Source organism: Equus przewalskii, chromosome 1 (genome assembly GCF_037783145.1).
Source record: "Equus przewalskii isolate Varuska chromosome 1, EquPr2, whole genome shotgun sequence".
In the NCBI taxonomy this organism is placed as follows: domain Eukaryota; kingdom Metazoa; phylum Chordata; class Mammalia; order Perissodactyla; family Equidae; genus Equus; species Equus przewalskii.
Genome location: NC_091831.1, coordinates 156,705,466 through 156,721,638, shown reverse-complemented (window position 1 = coordinate 156,721,638; position 16,173 = coordinate 156,705,466). Strand labels below are relative to the sequence as shown.

The following is a 16,173-nucleotide window of genomic DNA, read 5'->3' as shown; positions in this document are numbered from 1 at the left end:
CTGTCTCAGAAAGGTGTATTAATCCAAGATCTCAGGTTGTCCAAATCCATGTCGTGGAACCACACTCAAGAAGACGGCCAGAGTAAGTTTCTCTTTTGGAATGACAAGTTAATAAGGTGAAAGAGGCAAGAGCAACTTTCATGGATTCAAAGCGTATGAAAGGATAAAGCAGAATCTTTAAATTCTTCACTCACTTTACAAACTCTGTTCTAGTAATTCCATTAAGTAATTTGGGGAAAGTTTATTACAGTTTAAAAGGTGTATCAATATTATTTCAATTGAAATTTAGTCCTAGCTTTATCATTAACAGTGAAACCTAGATAACTCAATTTCCTCTGCACTTCATTTGTTTCATCAATGGTTAAACGGTGAAATAAAGTCAAGTCATCTCCAAGATCCTTTTTACCTATAAGGATACATTTTACAGAAGTTATGGTCCAGTCTAGGGAATTTGAGGAGGTCATTTAAAGTTATTAGTCTAAAATGAGTGGTTTTATGCCAGGAATTAGATTTTATTCATCTTTTTATATTCACAGCACAGTACCAGATGCAGAGAATGTGCTCTTTAAATATTTATTAGGTGAAAGGATAAATAAATATTGGTGCTGTGTGAAAAACAGAAATATATATGCATATATATTCTATATTGTTTACATTAGGTTTTTTGCAGTTATTTTCAAGACTTTACTTACTCAGACACTATTGCACAAAGAGCTTGCCATGGAATGGAGCTTGCTGTTAGGAAAGAGATCCAGAATGTTTGATCTCTGCCCTTTTCAAATTGCTCACAGGAGAAACTGTGACTAAATCTCTTTCCCTGAAGATTTCAGTGAGTTGCAGTCTTGCTATTTGTTCTATTTGAAATAGTTTAGGTGGACTCATAGAGTTAAATAAAGGAACAACCTTGTTTCTTGAACAGTATAGATCCCATTATAATTGGCATACTTTCTTTGGCATCATCCCAGAGAGACCAAATTTGACCTAGGAGCCTGGGTGGACCAGTGGAAATAACCAGTTCCACAGAGGCTCTGGTCCACAGAATTCAGGTGTCTGATATTGATGCTCCTGAAATTCTACCACTAAAATGATTATGACTTAGATTTGCAGACAACTTACTACTTTCATGTCCATTAATTAACTTGATCCTCTCCATGAGTGGCACTATTATCTTACAAGGGAGAACTCTGGTTATTACAAGTGAGGAAAATTGTGTTAAGATCACACAGCCTGTAAGAGGCAGAGTTGTGAGTCAAGCCCTGTTGTTCGACCTTCAAATCCTGTACTCTTTCTCCCAATGAAGATAATAGATCAATCTTGTGTCTTAGACTTGGATTAGTTTTATGGGATCCTGAGGGGGATCCTAGATAAAGTTGAGATTGTTACCATTCAGGAAGAATAGAGCTGCTGCCCAAACATCTTTGGTTACCCTTACTTGAACTCTTAAAGAAAGCCAGGCAAAGATATGGAGGATACTTTGTTACTACTCCAGCCAAAGGAATATATTTGAGAGGGTGGGTGTCAGCAGTAGAGGCGTTTTCCAAGATTTTGACAAGCATGAAAACACATATAAATTGGAATTAGGAGATGAACATGGTAGGAGTTTAGCATCTTCAGAAGACTCCTATCCATGTCTCTCTCCCTCCTTCCAGTAGGCATATATTCCAGTCATTAAGATGGGTAATGATAATTATATATTTGCTTACAGTGTGCCATTATATGTAACACATTTAATCCTTACAACACTTATTTGGTATATACTATTCTTACCTACATTTTACATTTAAGAGAACTGAGGCAAAGGGAAGTTAAATAACTTTCTTAAAGCAAGTAGTAGGGCTAAAATTTGAACCTAGGCAAGCTGGGTTTCAGGTTTCTCCTTTTTAACAACTGTTCTCCACCACCGCCCGTTCCTGCTGCCCTCCTGGCACTGGAGTGATCACTGGAGTGATTCTTTATTTATGATCCCTCCAAATAATTCAAGATAAATTCCAATTCCTCAACTTGACTCACAAGACCCTTTGTGATCTAAGCAATTCCTTTTCAGCCTCATTCCTAACACTTCCCTTCATGGATTCTGTGTGAATCATATCAAACCTATAGGCATTCCTCATAAAAGATGCTATAATGATTTACACCTTTTTATTTTCACGTGTCCTATTCACTAGCCTGGATGTCCTTCCTGCCTTGCCCACTTTTCTGCCCACCCAATAATTCTCTTCAACATCAGGTTAACTATCAGTTAACATCAGGTTAACTCAACTTTCAAAATCCCACTCAATGATGACTTTCTCTGGAAAGGCGTCCCTGACTCTCCTGGGCTTCCTTATCATTGTCTCAGAGAACCGTGATTGTTAGTTTGCATACAGACCTCCTCTATTTGATTGTCAACACGTTAGATGAAATAATGTCTAAATTAATGATCAATATCACATCACTTGTCACTGCATTCTCATTGTAAGTTTAAGTTGAGAAAAGTTGGCACAAACTGTGATCTTTCCAGTTGCAACTGTAGTCTTTGTCTCTAAATACTGGATATGGTTAAAAACAATAAACCAAATTCTTTATGATTAGCAGAAAAGGAGTCTTTTGACGATTGCAGAAAGCTTACGACTTTCAAATGAGAAAGCGGATATGATGACTTTGATGCTATCAGCCCTGGTAGCATACACATGCTTTAAGAAAATAAACTTTGAGGTCCCGTTGCTTAGGTTCAAATACCAGCTCTGCCAATCACATGCTCTATCACTTTGAGCAAGTTATTTACTCTTTGTGCTTCAGTTCCTCATCTCTGAAGTGGGGATAGTGATGATAGCCTACTTCATGATATTCTTGTAAGAATTAAATGAGTTGTTAACACTTAGAACAACACCTGGCATATGGTAAGTACAACATAAGTGTTTTCTGTGATTAGCTAAATATTTTTCCAACCCTTATGATTTTGCCAATTGTTTATGAGTGAATACAATTTGGCTTTGTTGATACAGTGTCATAGAATATTCAAAGATTTTAAAGACATAGACCATATTCTCTAATCAAAGGATTTTGCATCATAAGAGAGCAAATGATGTTTTAAATGCAATTCCTTTTCATGAGAAGTTCATCTATCTATTTGTCTATCTATCTTCATCATTATCATCATCTTTTTCCTATTCATTGTTCTGTCTTTCTATCATTTATTTAAGGGGATGTGTACTTCATGGGATTGGGAGGCTACAATTCAAATACCAGCCCCTTCACTGACTCTGTTATATTGGAGGATTCACCTAACTTCAAACTTTGGTGTTCTGTAAAATGAAGATAAATATTAAAATGTTTTTGTGAGAATAGAATGAGATACAATCCTGCACATAATAAAGTGTGTAGTAAATATTAACTACTATTAATGGTATCTCTTTAATGGAAATCATCAGATACTATAGTTTATTTTCTCAGGAATAAAATTATATATGAATTTTAATATTCTCTATTTTTTGTCTATATAATTTTTACATAACAGCTAAATAGATAAAATTGCAAATTCTATTTACTAGAAAGATCCCATTTTGTAGATTCAAATTATAAAGTAAAACTCTTCATAAATACAAAAAAAACTACATAGATATCTCATCTTATTTTTGTAACAGCTCTGTGAGGTAAAAAACTTTATAATCCATATTTTCTAAATGAGAAAACCAAGATTTAGAGAAAACAGATTGATTTACCTAAAGTTATCCAGTTGGTGAGGTGCTCAAACTGAAATCACTCAGCTTCTGGGCAGTCCTCTTTAAACTATCCATGCAGAAAAGAGGTTTTTCTAGTAAAGATGGAAGATACCTAATAATTTGCAATGCTTCAGAAAAGCCATTTTATTCCAAGGGACTTCTTTAGATCTTGTCTCATGATTCATCTCTTTCAAGAATTCTTCCCTGATTATTTTTATCTAATATTTTTCTCTGTATGCCTTAAGCATTCCTGTATATGGTTTGTAAAACTGTATCAGACACTTATTTTTTTAACTACCATTTATAGCATTATCTGTTTGGGAAATTTTATTCCTAATTCTTACCTATGATTACAAGGGCAGAGGGCTTTTTCAAGGCAAAGAGATTGAGGATAATGGGAACCTCAATAATTTTTTAACTTTTCAACTCTTTAGAGCAATATAGGAAAAGATATTTCTGTCTATAGTTGGACCACTTCTCAAGTATTCCTTACTGGCAAGCAAAGTGGAAGTTTCACATGCAGGCCAAGGCTTAGGACTCAAACTCACCCAATGTGATTTACAAGCACGAGCTGTTGATAAGCAGGAGGCCACTGTATATGTGGTTCTCAGTCACTAAACATGACTTAATTTTTAATTGTTTTGAAACTTCCAATCTAATTTAGAAACTGGAAACTGAGTCTTCTGCATTTGATTAAATAGAACATTATTCTTCTAAAGTTGATCTGTGTATATTATATTAAAAAGATTCACTTAATAATTTTAAGAATTTTGACATCAGAGCTCTGATTCTGAGTTCTGGCTTTTATCTTAAGGCTGAAAAATTAATTTATCAATTTAGTAATTAATTTAAGCTTTTTCTTCCCCAAAAGGATTTCCGATGAGAGAGAGAAAGAGAAGGGAGGTATATGCTTAAGGAAAAGCAGTAAATCCGATAGAAAGAAAAAACTCATATTCTCTAGATTCTTGTTTTGGAGAATGGAATTGTAGGTCTAAGTGTAACAGAAAATCAAATGTGAGTCAATAATGTAGTAAGAAAATTAATAATGAGAAAAATATTCATTAACTGTATTCAAGAAATATTAAGAATTTACCATGTTATGCATGACTTAAATATTTTCATAAGGCTGTCTCTGTTAGGCTTTACCATGCTTACAATAGTTTATAACATTTATTTATTTCTACAGAGAACCAGAGCCACTCAACCAGTTCTGCCTGGGTCCTCATGCAAGTGGTCAACAATGTCACTGAGTTTACATTCCTAGGACTTTCCCAAGATCCCAGAATGCAACTGATTTTCTTTGCCCTATTTCTCCTCTTCTACATCTTGATCATAGTGGGAAATCTGTTCATTTTGCTTACAGTCTTTTCTGATCCTCGACTCCACACACCCATGTATTTCTTCCTCAGTAACCTGTCCTTTGTAGACATTGCCTATTCCTCAGCCACTGCACCCAAGATGATTGAAGACTTTGTTTCTGAGAAAAAGACTATTTCCTACTGGGGCTGTGTAACTCAGATGTTTACCTTCCACTTTTTTGGTTGTGCTGAGATTTTTGTTTTGACTGTCATGGCTTTTGACCGTTATGCCGCCATCTGCCAACCTCTTCGTTATACCACCATCATGAGTGCCAATGCTTGTATTGTGCTGGCATCACTGTCCTGGTTAGGAGCCCTGGGTCATTCCTTTTTTCAGACCCTCCTGACCTTTCAGCTGCCTTTCTGCAATGCTCGGGTCATTGACCACTACTTTTGTGATGTGCACCCAGTCCTAAAACTTGCTTGTGCTGATACAACCCTGGTAAATATGTTGGTGATTGCCAATAGTGGTCTAATCTCTCTGGGCTGTTTCCTCATTCTTCTGGCCTCCTACACAGTAATTCTATTTAGTCTTCGGAAGCGGTCTGCAAAGAGCCGGCATAAGGCTCTCTCAACCTGTGGATCTCATCTGACTGTAGTAACTTTCTTCTTTGTCCCTTGTATTTTTATTTATCTTCGTCCATCCACTACTTTCCCACTGGATAAGGCTGTGTCTGTGTTCTATACTACCATCACTCCAATGCTAAACCCACTCATCTATACTTTGAGGAATGAGGGTGTGAAGAATGCCATGAAACGACTATGGAGTCGCAAGTTCTCCTTGAAGGAAAAGTTGAAGGGATAGTTTGTAGTAAATGCAAATCAGAGAATTAGCTGAAACTTTCATGGTCCCTACCTTACTAATGCTTTTAAGGAATAGGCTCTAAAATTCAGCCATCTTGTAATTTTCATTTAACAGGGAATAACTTGAGGCTATTTTATTTCTCTGCCTTTGGGTGGGCTAAATTTAAACCTTTCCCTACTGGAAACACTCCTACGCAGTATCTCATTTAACTGCTTTAGATCCCTTCAATTTAAACCAAACTATCTTCAGCTATAATTCAATAATTCAGAATGAGGTTTCAAGGGAAAGTTATCTCTGAGGAATCAGATCATTTCTCCTAAAAAAAAGAAGTTTGACTTCCCAGGAGCTGCCTTCTTTTTCCCCTCATTTCCTCCCTCCTCCCTTCTTTTTTTTCCTTTCTTTCTTTCCTAGTCTTCTCCCACAAATATTGTATAATCTAGTAAAGGCAATAAATTCATAAAGAGATAAGTATAACAAATTCAGAAAATGTGACATAGAAAAATACACTTCATCCAATGAAGAAGTTGATATAAACTGACAAACTGCCCAAAGGATGATTTCCATACAGGAAAAACAAAAGAGAGAGAGAGCGAGAGAGAGAGAGAGAGAGAGAGCATTTTACATATCTTGCAGGGGAAGAATTTTTTTAAAGACCCTCTTGAAGAACTTGAATATTGTCTGTCACCCCAGTACTATGACAATATTTTTACTGAAGGCAATCTTTTTTTTTTTGCCATACATAAAATAGATTAAAGTATCTAAAATGAATTGATATTTGAACTATTGAAATGACTAAGTCAAGGAGATGTATTTCTATTATGAATTTTTAGGTAAAATTGTTTTCAGTTTTATAAAGGAAAAAATGAAATAAACACATTTGTTTGTGTGATGTTCTTAATAAAGTTGGAGAATAGCTGGATTTTCTCAATACTTCAGAAAAGGCATTTTTAATCTGAGGAACATTGTAGATTTTGTTTCATAATTCATATCTTTTAAGAATTCTCTGATGATTCTCATCCAATGTTTATTTTCTGTGTGCCTTAAATACTCCTGTGTGTAGTCTATAAAAGAGAATCAGACACGGGTTTTTCTGGTTTTTGTTTTTTAATGGATTTTATTTCACTTCCAAAACTTATCAAGGATATAAAGAATGAATCTTATTTCTTTTCTACTTTCCATATATAACACAGAGATGGCTGCACAATGAATACTTGTGGCAGGATCTGCCATTTGTCACCCCAATATCTATTGTTTCTTTTTTTCCCTAGTGACAGAGACTTGACATCATTTATGGTGACCCAGCTAAAATATTGCATTTAGCAGTCTCTCCTTTGCAGCTGGGGGTGGACAATATGATTTTAACAGTAGCTGGTGGGTGAGACATTTGAAAATTCTTTAAAATGGTTTCTCTACCCTATAGTCCTTCCATCCATGATTACCATGAAGATTTTGATGCATTTCCTTATAGTTTTTTTCATATTACCTTTCTTCGGTGAAAAGGATCATTCTCTCCCTTTTGTAAGTACCTAATTTTTAAAAATAAACAATGACTACACTGAAATTATATTTAAAATGGCAGGCTACATTAGTTTCACTTTTCCTTCCTAAGATCTAAATAAGATAATAATAACAATAACAAAGGGGAAAAAAGTTTAGACTCACAAGAACAAAGAAAACAGGACAGAAGTTAGATGCAGACCAAAGATTCCAAAAGATCTTTTGATAAGAGAAGACAAAGGTGTGGTAATTGATTTGGCAGAGTAGAGAAGGCTAACTCTACCAACTGCAAGGAATACTGAGAAGAAATGCACAGATTTATCTCTCAGAATCCCTGACATGTTTGAGATGCCAGGACACCAGGTAAAGGAGATCATGGGATTCAGGTCTGGCCATAAGGAGATTAACAGAAAGGAATATTTCAATCTCCCATCCACTCTTTCTGCATCTCACTCCCATATGCTCACACAGGTGTGTGCTTCACAAATAAATATTGACATCTTTGTGTTAATAAGTTAAGGGTATTAGAGAAAAGTCTTTCACATTCTGCCTTTGAAGATCCCAAATGGAAGTGTTGCCTCTCTACTGGAACCCTGACCAGAAGTCTACCAATTAGCGAGTTCTGCTTTATTGGTCGAGAGGTTTTAGTCAAATTTTTGGTGTCTTATTCTTTAATATATATAAGACATTTAAGGAAAAAAGTGAGCCTTTAGGAAGGCCAAAAGGACTCTGGTGGAATCAAAGGTAACAAAAGAAGAAATAGACTTTAAAAAACCATTCATATCTTCAAATTGATGTGAGAAAATATTTGCAATCTTAAAATGAGAATATGATGCCAAAAAGATAAGCAGAAGGCATAGGATGCAATAGGATCTAATAGAGATGTGTGAAAGCAGAAACATAGAAACCCCAGGAAGGGAGGCTTCAGAAAACAGAGAGAGGATAGTGGGTATTTGTATTATCTAAGATGGTGTTGGAGCATTTTGCTCATACATGTATAGTCAATTGGATGGAATAAGTTGATATATTTAAGGAAATTATCTATATCATTTAGAATAGAAAACTGATGACACAGTCAAGATATGATAATTCAAGGATGGTTCATTCACAAAGAGCCCATCTATACAACTGTAGGTATGGAGGTATAGCATGAGACAGTGCCATAACCAAGTGTTAGAAGCAGCAGAGCTGTTAACAGCGTTATGCCTGAAGGGACTGGAAGAAGCCAGAAAAGAGAGATTTAAGGTAGCCATTTGAGAGGAGCAGTGACCTTTAATGAAGGACAATTTGCAGGAGGTCAAGGGAATAAATACTTGTAGCTTCCTCTCCTTTCTTGAATCACCTTCCAAGGCATGTCACTGGCTGAACATAACCACAAAACAGATGGCAGAAGACCCTTGTTGATAAAATCCATAAAGGTCATCACTTGGGGCAGAATTCAGGAGCAGGGGGGTAGTGAGAGGGTCTAGTGGGGGGAAGACTTTCAGAACATTTTCCAAAAGAAGCATGACATAACTACTAATTTAGGGGAAAAAAAGGAAATATAATTATTATTCAATACTTGGCCTTACAGAGAAAAAATATATAATCATAATATTATTCTTACTATTTATTTAATTTTAAAAATTGACGTGATTATATTGGAGGATGGAAAGAAAAGACTTTAGAAAGGGTTATATTGGTGAGCTAAATTCTCATTTTGCCATGACAGGAAGTCAATGATGTTTAAAAGGAATTTATAAGAAATAACAATATGGGCATTTTATTTAGAAATACAGAGTTCATACTAGAAGTAATAATTTAAAAAAATGAGACAATATAGGGCAGAAGTTAGCATAATGCTCCTTGGGTTCATCCATGTTGTCATAAGTGCCAGGATTTCCTTCGTTTTTAAGACTGAATAATATTTTCCATTTATCTGTCAATGGACACATAGGTTGTTTCCATGTGTTGGCTATTGTGAATAAGGCTTTGAGGAACATGGGAGTACAAAAAGCTCTTCAAGATGATGACTTTGTTTCCTCTGGATATATACCCAGAAGTAGGATTGCTGGATCATATGGTAGTTCTGTTGTACTGAGGAAACATCATACTGTTTTCTATAGCAGATGTACCAGTTTACATTCCCACCGACAGTGCACAAGTGTTCCCTTTCCTCCACATCTTCACCAGCATTTGTTTTCTTGTTTTTTAGTGATAGCCATCCTAGCAGGTGTGAGGTAATACCTCATTGTTGTTTTGATTTCTATTTCCCTGATGATTAGTGATGTTGAGCACCTGTTCCTATACCTATTGGCCATTTCTATGTCGTCTTTGGAAAAATGTCTCTGAGGGTCCTTTGCCCATTTTTTAATGAGATTATTTGTTTTATTGCTATTAAGTTGTATGAGTTCCTTCTAGATATTAGATGTCAACCTCTTATTGGATATGTGGTTTGCAAATATTTTCTACCATTCCATAGGTTGATTTTTAATTGTGTTGATGGTTTCCTTCACTGTACAGAAACTTTTTAGTTTGATGTAGTCCCACTTGTTTATTTTTGCTTTTATTGCCTTTGCTTTTGGTGTCAAATCTAAAAAATCATTGCCAAGGCCAACGTCAAGGAACTTTTTCTCTATATTTGCTTCTAGGAGTTTTACAGTTTCAGGTCTTACGTCTAAGTCTTTGATCCACTTTGAGTTGTTTTAAGTAAAATTATCTCTATTTGCAGATAACATGATATTATATACATGGACAATCCCAGACTCTACCAAAAAATTGTTAGAACTAATAAACAAATTCAGTAAAGTTGCAGGATATAAAATCAATGTACAAAAATCACCTGGGTATCTATACACTAACAGTGAACTATCAGACAGAGAAATTAAGAAAACAATCCCATTTACAATAGCATCAAAAAGAATAAAATATTTAAGAATGAATGTAACCGAGGAAGTGAAAGATCATTGAGCACTCTAAGACATTGATGAAAGAAATCGAAGAAGACAGAAATAAATGCAAAGATATTCTGTGATCGTGGATCAAAAGAATTAACATTGTTAAAATGTCCATACTACCAAAAGTGATCTACTGATTCAGTGAAATCTCTATAAAAATTTCAATGGCATTTTTCACAGAAATAGGAAAAAACAATCCTAAAATTCTTCTGGATACCCAAAGCAATTTTGAGAAAGAACAAAGCTGGAGGCATCACAGTTACTAATTTCAAGCTATATTACAAAGCTATAGTAATCAAAATAATGTGGTTTGGGCATAATAACAGACTCCCATATCAATAGAACAAAGTAGAAAGGCCAGAAATAAACCCACCCATGTATGGTCAATAGATTTTCTACAAAAGCACCAAGAAGGTACAATGGGGAAATGATAGTATCTTCAATAAATGGTATTAGAAAAACTGGATATCCACATACAGAAAAATAAAACTGGACCCCTGTCATACACCATCCTTAAGAATTTAGTATTTGAGATCTTTGATGTTACTACCAAAGGTGGGCAGTATTATCAATATTAGGAGTTCTGAAGTCAAGGGGAATTATATTTGCCAGTGCTGTGTGTTATCACCTTCCTTCTAATGAGATTTTATGTCTTTGAATAATTAAATTAGGAACATGAGCTAACCTTAAGTGTATATATATTTGTGGTCATCTCCAGCCAGACTTAAGCCCACCTGAAACATTTGCAGTTCCCTTGCTGATTTTTAAAATTTTCAGGGTTTGTTTTTTGTCTTTTGTTTATTGATTCTTAAGTTCTTCTTATATATTGGACTTACCGCAATTTTATTTTTACTTTCATTATTTGCCTCAAAGGTTTTTTTTTTTAATGGTTTTAAATTTGTCACTTCTTTTTCTGTGTGTGTTTGTAATTGAGAAGTTTTCAATTTTGATTACTATAGCTTTGTAATATAATTTGAAATCAGGGTGTGTGATGCCTCCAGCTTTGTTCTTCTTTCTTGAGATTGCTTTGGCTATTCAGGGTCTTTTGTAGTTCCAAACAAATTTTAAGATTGTTTGTTCTATTTCTGTGAAAAATGTCATTGAAATTTTGATGGGGATTCCATTGAATCTGTGTACTTCTTTAGCATGCATGGACATTTAACAATATCAGTTCTTCCAGTCTATGATCAAAGAATATCTTTCCATTTATTCATGTCTTCTTAAAATTATTTTGTCAATGTCTTATAGTTTTCAATGTACAGGTCTTTTATCTCATTGGTTAAATTTATTCTTAGGTATTTTATTCTTTTTGATAGAGTCTTTAGCTTGACCTCTTTCTAAAAGCTCTACTTTTTCACTCCCCTCCTCCCACATTTTATATTTTTGAAATCATATCTATTCTCTTGTTTTGTGTGGGTCTATCCCTTACCCTCTTATCATTGAAATAGGTGATTTTAGTACTTTTGGCTTTTAACCTTCATATTATCTTCATAGGTGGTTGATCTGGTACCTTTACTGTAGTTTTACCTTTACCAGTAATTTTATTGCCTGTTTTTTGGGTGTTTTTTAAAATATTTTTTTATCATTATTTGTGGTCATCGCTTTCCAACTTAAATAAGTCCCTTCAGCATTTCTTGTAGAACTGGTTTCTTCGTGATAAACTCCTTTAATTTTTGCTTGTCTGGGAAGCTCTTTATTTCTCCTTCCATTTTGAAATGACAGCCTTGCTGGATAGAGTATTCTTGGCTGTAGGTTTTTTCCTTTCAGCACTTTAAATATGTCATGCCGTTCTCTTGTTTCCTGTAGGGTTTCTGATGAGAAGTCTGCTGATAGCCTTATGGGATTTCCTTTGTATGTCACTTGTTGCCTTTATCTTGCCACTTTTAGGATTCTCCCTTTATCCTTTATTTTGGACATTTTAATTATGATGTGTCTTGATGTGGGCCTCTTTGGGCTTCTCTTGTTTGGAGCTCTCTGTGTTTCCTGTACTTGGATGTCTGTTTCCTTCCTTAGGTTAGGAAAATTTTCATCTATTATTTCTTCAAATAAATTTTCTGCCCCTTTGCCTCTCTCTTCTCCTTCGGAGACACCTATAATCCAAATGTTTGCATGCTTGATATTGTCCCAGACTCTCCTTAGACTGTTCTCATTCTGTCTAAATTTTTTTCTTTTTTCTGTTCAGCTTGGGTGATTTCCTCTAGTCTTTCATGTAGCTTGCTGATCCATTCTTCTGTATCTTCCACTCTGATATTGAGTCCCTCTAGTGAATTTTTCATTTCCAGTATTGTATTATTCATTTCTGATTGGTTCTTTTTTATATTTTCCAGTTCTTTGTTGACGAGCTCACTGTGTTCATCCAGTCTTCTCCCAATATCTGTGAGCATCCTTATGAGTTTTTGTTTGAACTCTTTGTCAGGTAGGTTGCTTATTTCTGTTTCATTTAGTCCTTTTTCTGGGGTTTTGTTCTGTTGCCTTACTTGGAATGTATTACTTTGTCTCCTCATTATGCCTCATTCTCTGTGCTTATATCTATGTATTAGGTGAGTCAGCTATGTCTCTTGATCTTGGAGAATTGGCCTTATGTAAGAGATGCCTTTTGAGGCCCAGTAGTGTGCTTCTGTCTCATCCAAATGATCCAGGAGTGACCCCTTTGTGGGCTACTTGTGTCCTTCTGCTGTGGTAGAGTTGCTGTTAATGCAGGTACCCAGGGAGTCTAGTCTTTCATTCCCTGGCCAGCTGTTTGTAAATCTGGTTTGGGGGTCCTCATCACCATTGGCTACAAGGTCTAACAGCACACTCCTGTTGCAGTTTTCCTGTTAATAGGGTAGGTACCCAGTGTAGCTGGTTGCTAGGCTCAGGGGCTTACAGTTGCTATGGGCCTCAGGCCTAGAAGGCTGTTGTCAGTTCTCTTAGGAGTGCAGCTGAGTGGGGCTAGCCACAGGCATGGAACACTAAATTGTTTAAGGCTTTGGAAGTTGGGGCTGAGCCTTTTTATGGCTATTTGTGAAGCACAGGTTTTCTGCTGCTGATAAGCCTCACCCCCCACAGGTCCCCACACACATTCAACACAGTCCTGGTCTGTGCACACTTCCCAACCCCCTGGAGCATGCCCTGATGCCCCACTATAGAGCTCCCCACCTCTCCACCCACACCCCTGACAGTTCACCTGGTCCTCACACAGGCCCTGCCCCGCAGAGGTTGACAAACTCGCCTGCCTGTAGAGGATCAAGGCACTCAGTCAATGCAGGCTGACAAGTAGCCTGAGGGTTTGCTGTTGGGTGGGGCTGGTCCCTAGGGTGGGTTGCCTTCCCTGGCTGAACTAGATTAAATCTGTACTCTAGTGGGTCTGGCAGACCCCTGGGCTAACCGGCCAGGGGAAGAACTTCAATGGCGTCAGATGGGGTCTGTGTCAGCATGCCTGGACTAGGTGACAACAATGGCCACCACGTCTCAGTCTCCAGAGAGGTCTTCCCTCTCACCAAGATGCACCCAGGGCCTACCAGGTGAGTCTCTTTTCACCAAATACTGTCAGCCTGCTTTGTGGTGATTTTAGGTTGCTCTCTGAGATGGGTCAGTTTATGCGTGGGCCCCTTTAAGACCCGGGTTTTTTTGGCTTTCGTCTGATAGCTTTTCTGGGGAGTATTCCCTGCTGCAGTTAATAGCCAAGAAAGCCAGATAGTAAGACCCATGTCTCAGTTGTGCTGAGTCTGATGGATGCTTATATCAGTGTTGGGTCCCCACTCAGGTCCTCACTCCTCCAGGGAGGGCTGCATACCTTAGGGTGTCTCCCACCAGGTTGACTGAGAAACTCTGCTATTCCTGAAGGTGGATATTTTTCTCTCCAGAAGGAATTTCTGCCTCTTCCACCTTAGTCAGGACTGCCCCTTGTTGTGTGGGTTCTTTTTATCGAATTTTCAGTTTTGTATCCAGGGTAATTTTTCCAAAAATAGTTGTAACCTGGTTTTATTCAAGGCATGAGATGAAATCAGAGTCTGCCTATGCTGCCATCTTGGCAAGAAGTACTTTCTTCTTTTTGATGCAATTGTAATAGGATTGTTTTCTTAATTTCTCTTTCTGATTGTTCATTCTTAGTGTATAGAAACAATGAATTTCTGTATATTAATTTTGTATCTTGAAACTCAACTGAATTCACTTAGTTCTAACAGTTTTTTGGTGAAGTCTTTAGGGTTTTCTATATATAATATCATGTCATCTGCAAATAATGATAGTTTTACTTCTTCCTTTCCAATTTGGATGCCTTTTATTTCTTTTTCTTGCCTAATTACTCTGGTTAGACTTCCATTGCTCTTATTAGGGCATCCCTGTCTTGTTCCTGTTCTTAAAGGAAAAGTGTTCACCTTTTCACCATTGATTATGATGTTAGCTGTGGGCTTATCACATATGGCCTTTATTAATGTTAAGGTATGTTCCCTCTGTACCCAATTTGTTGTTGTTTTTTTTTTTTTGTCATAAATGGATGTTCAATTTTTTCAAATGTTCTTTCTGCATCTATTGAGATGATCATATGATTTTTTATCCTTTATTTTGTTAATGTGGTGTATCACATTGATTTGTGGATGTTGAGCCACGCTTGCATCCCTGGAATAAATCACACTTGATCATGGTGTATGATCCTTTTAATATCTTATTGAATTCAGTTTGCTAATATTTTGTTGAGGATTTTTGCATCTACATTCATCAGGGAAATTGGCCTGTAATTTTTGTATGTGTGGTGTACTTGTGTCAGGTAATGCTGACCTCATAAAATGGGTTTTGAAATGTTCTTTCCTTTTCTATTTTTTGGAGGAGTTTGAGACGTTTTAACTCTTAATATTATTAAATATAATTGTTTTTCTTTTGGATTCTTTTGTTTGGGGGAATATCCTTAGGAAGTCTTTATTCATTCCAAGGTAATTTACATAGTTACTCTATATTTTTAGTAGTTTCTTTTTTGAAATTTAACTCTTTTTCAATTTATGTAGGAGTAAAAGTGGTTAGCAAGTTGTTCCAACACAATTTATTAAGTTATTTGTCATCTCCAAATTAATTTGTTCCAATATCTAATGTCACCTACCAAATTTTATGATGTCTCAGATATGTTGCTGTATTTGTTTCATTAATATATCTTTCAATTTTGGTGACAGTACTACATGATAACTTCATGGTTCAATAGTTTTGGCCTACCAAATATTCTTGATTTTTCTAGTATATTTATTTTTCCAACTGAAATTTATAATAATTTTGTTAGTATCTCAAAAATTCTGTCCAAAATATGATTTGTATTGTTTACATTAGATATTAAGGAAAATGATTATTTTTCAGTATTACTTTTGTCTATTTAGGGTCATGTTATGTCTTTCCATTTATTAAAATTATTGATATATTTCAGCAGAGAATTGTCATTTATTCATATAAGTCCTTTGTGCTTGTTAAATTAAAGCATTTTTTAGTTATTACTTTTCATGTTAATGTTGGCTAAAATACTGTAAATTCTAGAGTTTTAAAATATAGTTAAAAATGGATGCATACTGTCATGCTTGTCAATCAAACTTTGTATGAATATTTAACCAAAGTAATAAAATAAAATATAGTACCTTTTGTGACAGTGGGAATTAAATGTAATATCTGTGTAAGATGTAAGCCTAAAACTCTCTTAATTTTTAAAATTTTCATTTAGAACATTTCTAAGAATATAGTCTTCTGTTGAATGCTTCATGTATTCTTCCTTTTCCATTGTCTTAGTTGCTTTTCTATCAGCCTCTTATTGATTCTTTTCTTCTAACTCAGTCTCAAACAAGAAATGAAGATTCTATATCCTGCTTGGATGTCTCTATAATCCTGTTCTCAAAAATATACTTGAAGAACAAGTTTCGTTA

At 35.7% G+C, this 16,173-nt stretch overlaps 1 protein-coding gene across 1 annotated transcript; it reads left to right on the top strand.

The window, feature by feature from the left end:
- The first annotated feature begins 4,925 nt into the window (after positions 1-4,925).
- LOC103562230 (olfactory receptor 4S2-like) lies at positions 4,926-5,864 on the top strand. The gene has a single exon (XM_008537218.2). The coding sequence runs from the start codon at positions 4,926-4,928 to the stop codon at positions 5,862-5,864; it is 939 nt and encodes a 312-aa protein (XP_008535440.2).
- The last annotated feature ends 10,309 nt before the right edge of the window (positions 5,865-16,173 follow it).

What these genes read in the sequence shown, in the direction of transcription:
- LOC103562230 (XM_008537218.2), top strand. Translation starts at nt 4,926, where the DNA reads ATGCAAGTGGTCAACAATGTCACTGAGTTTACATTCCTAGGACTTTCC.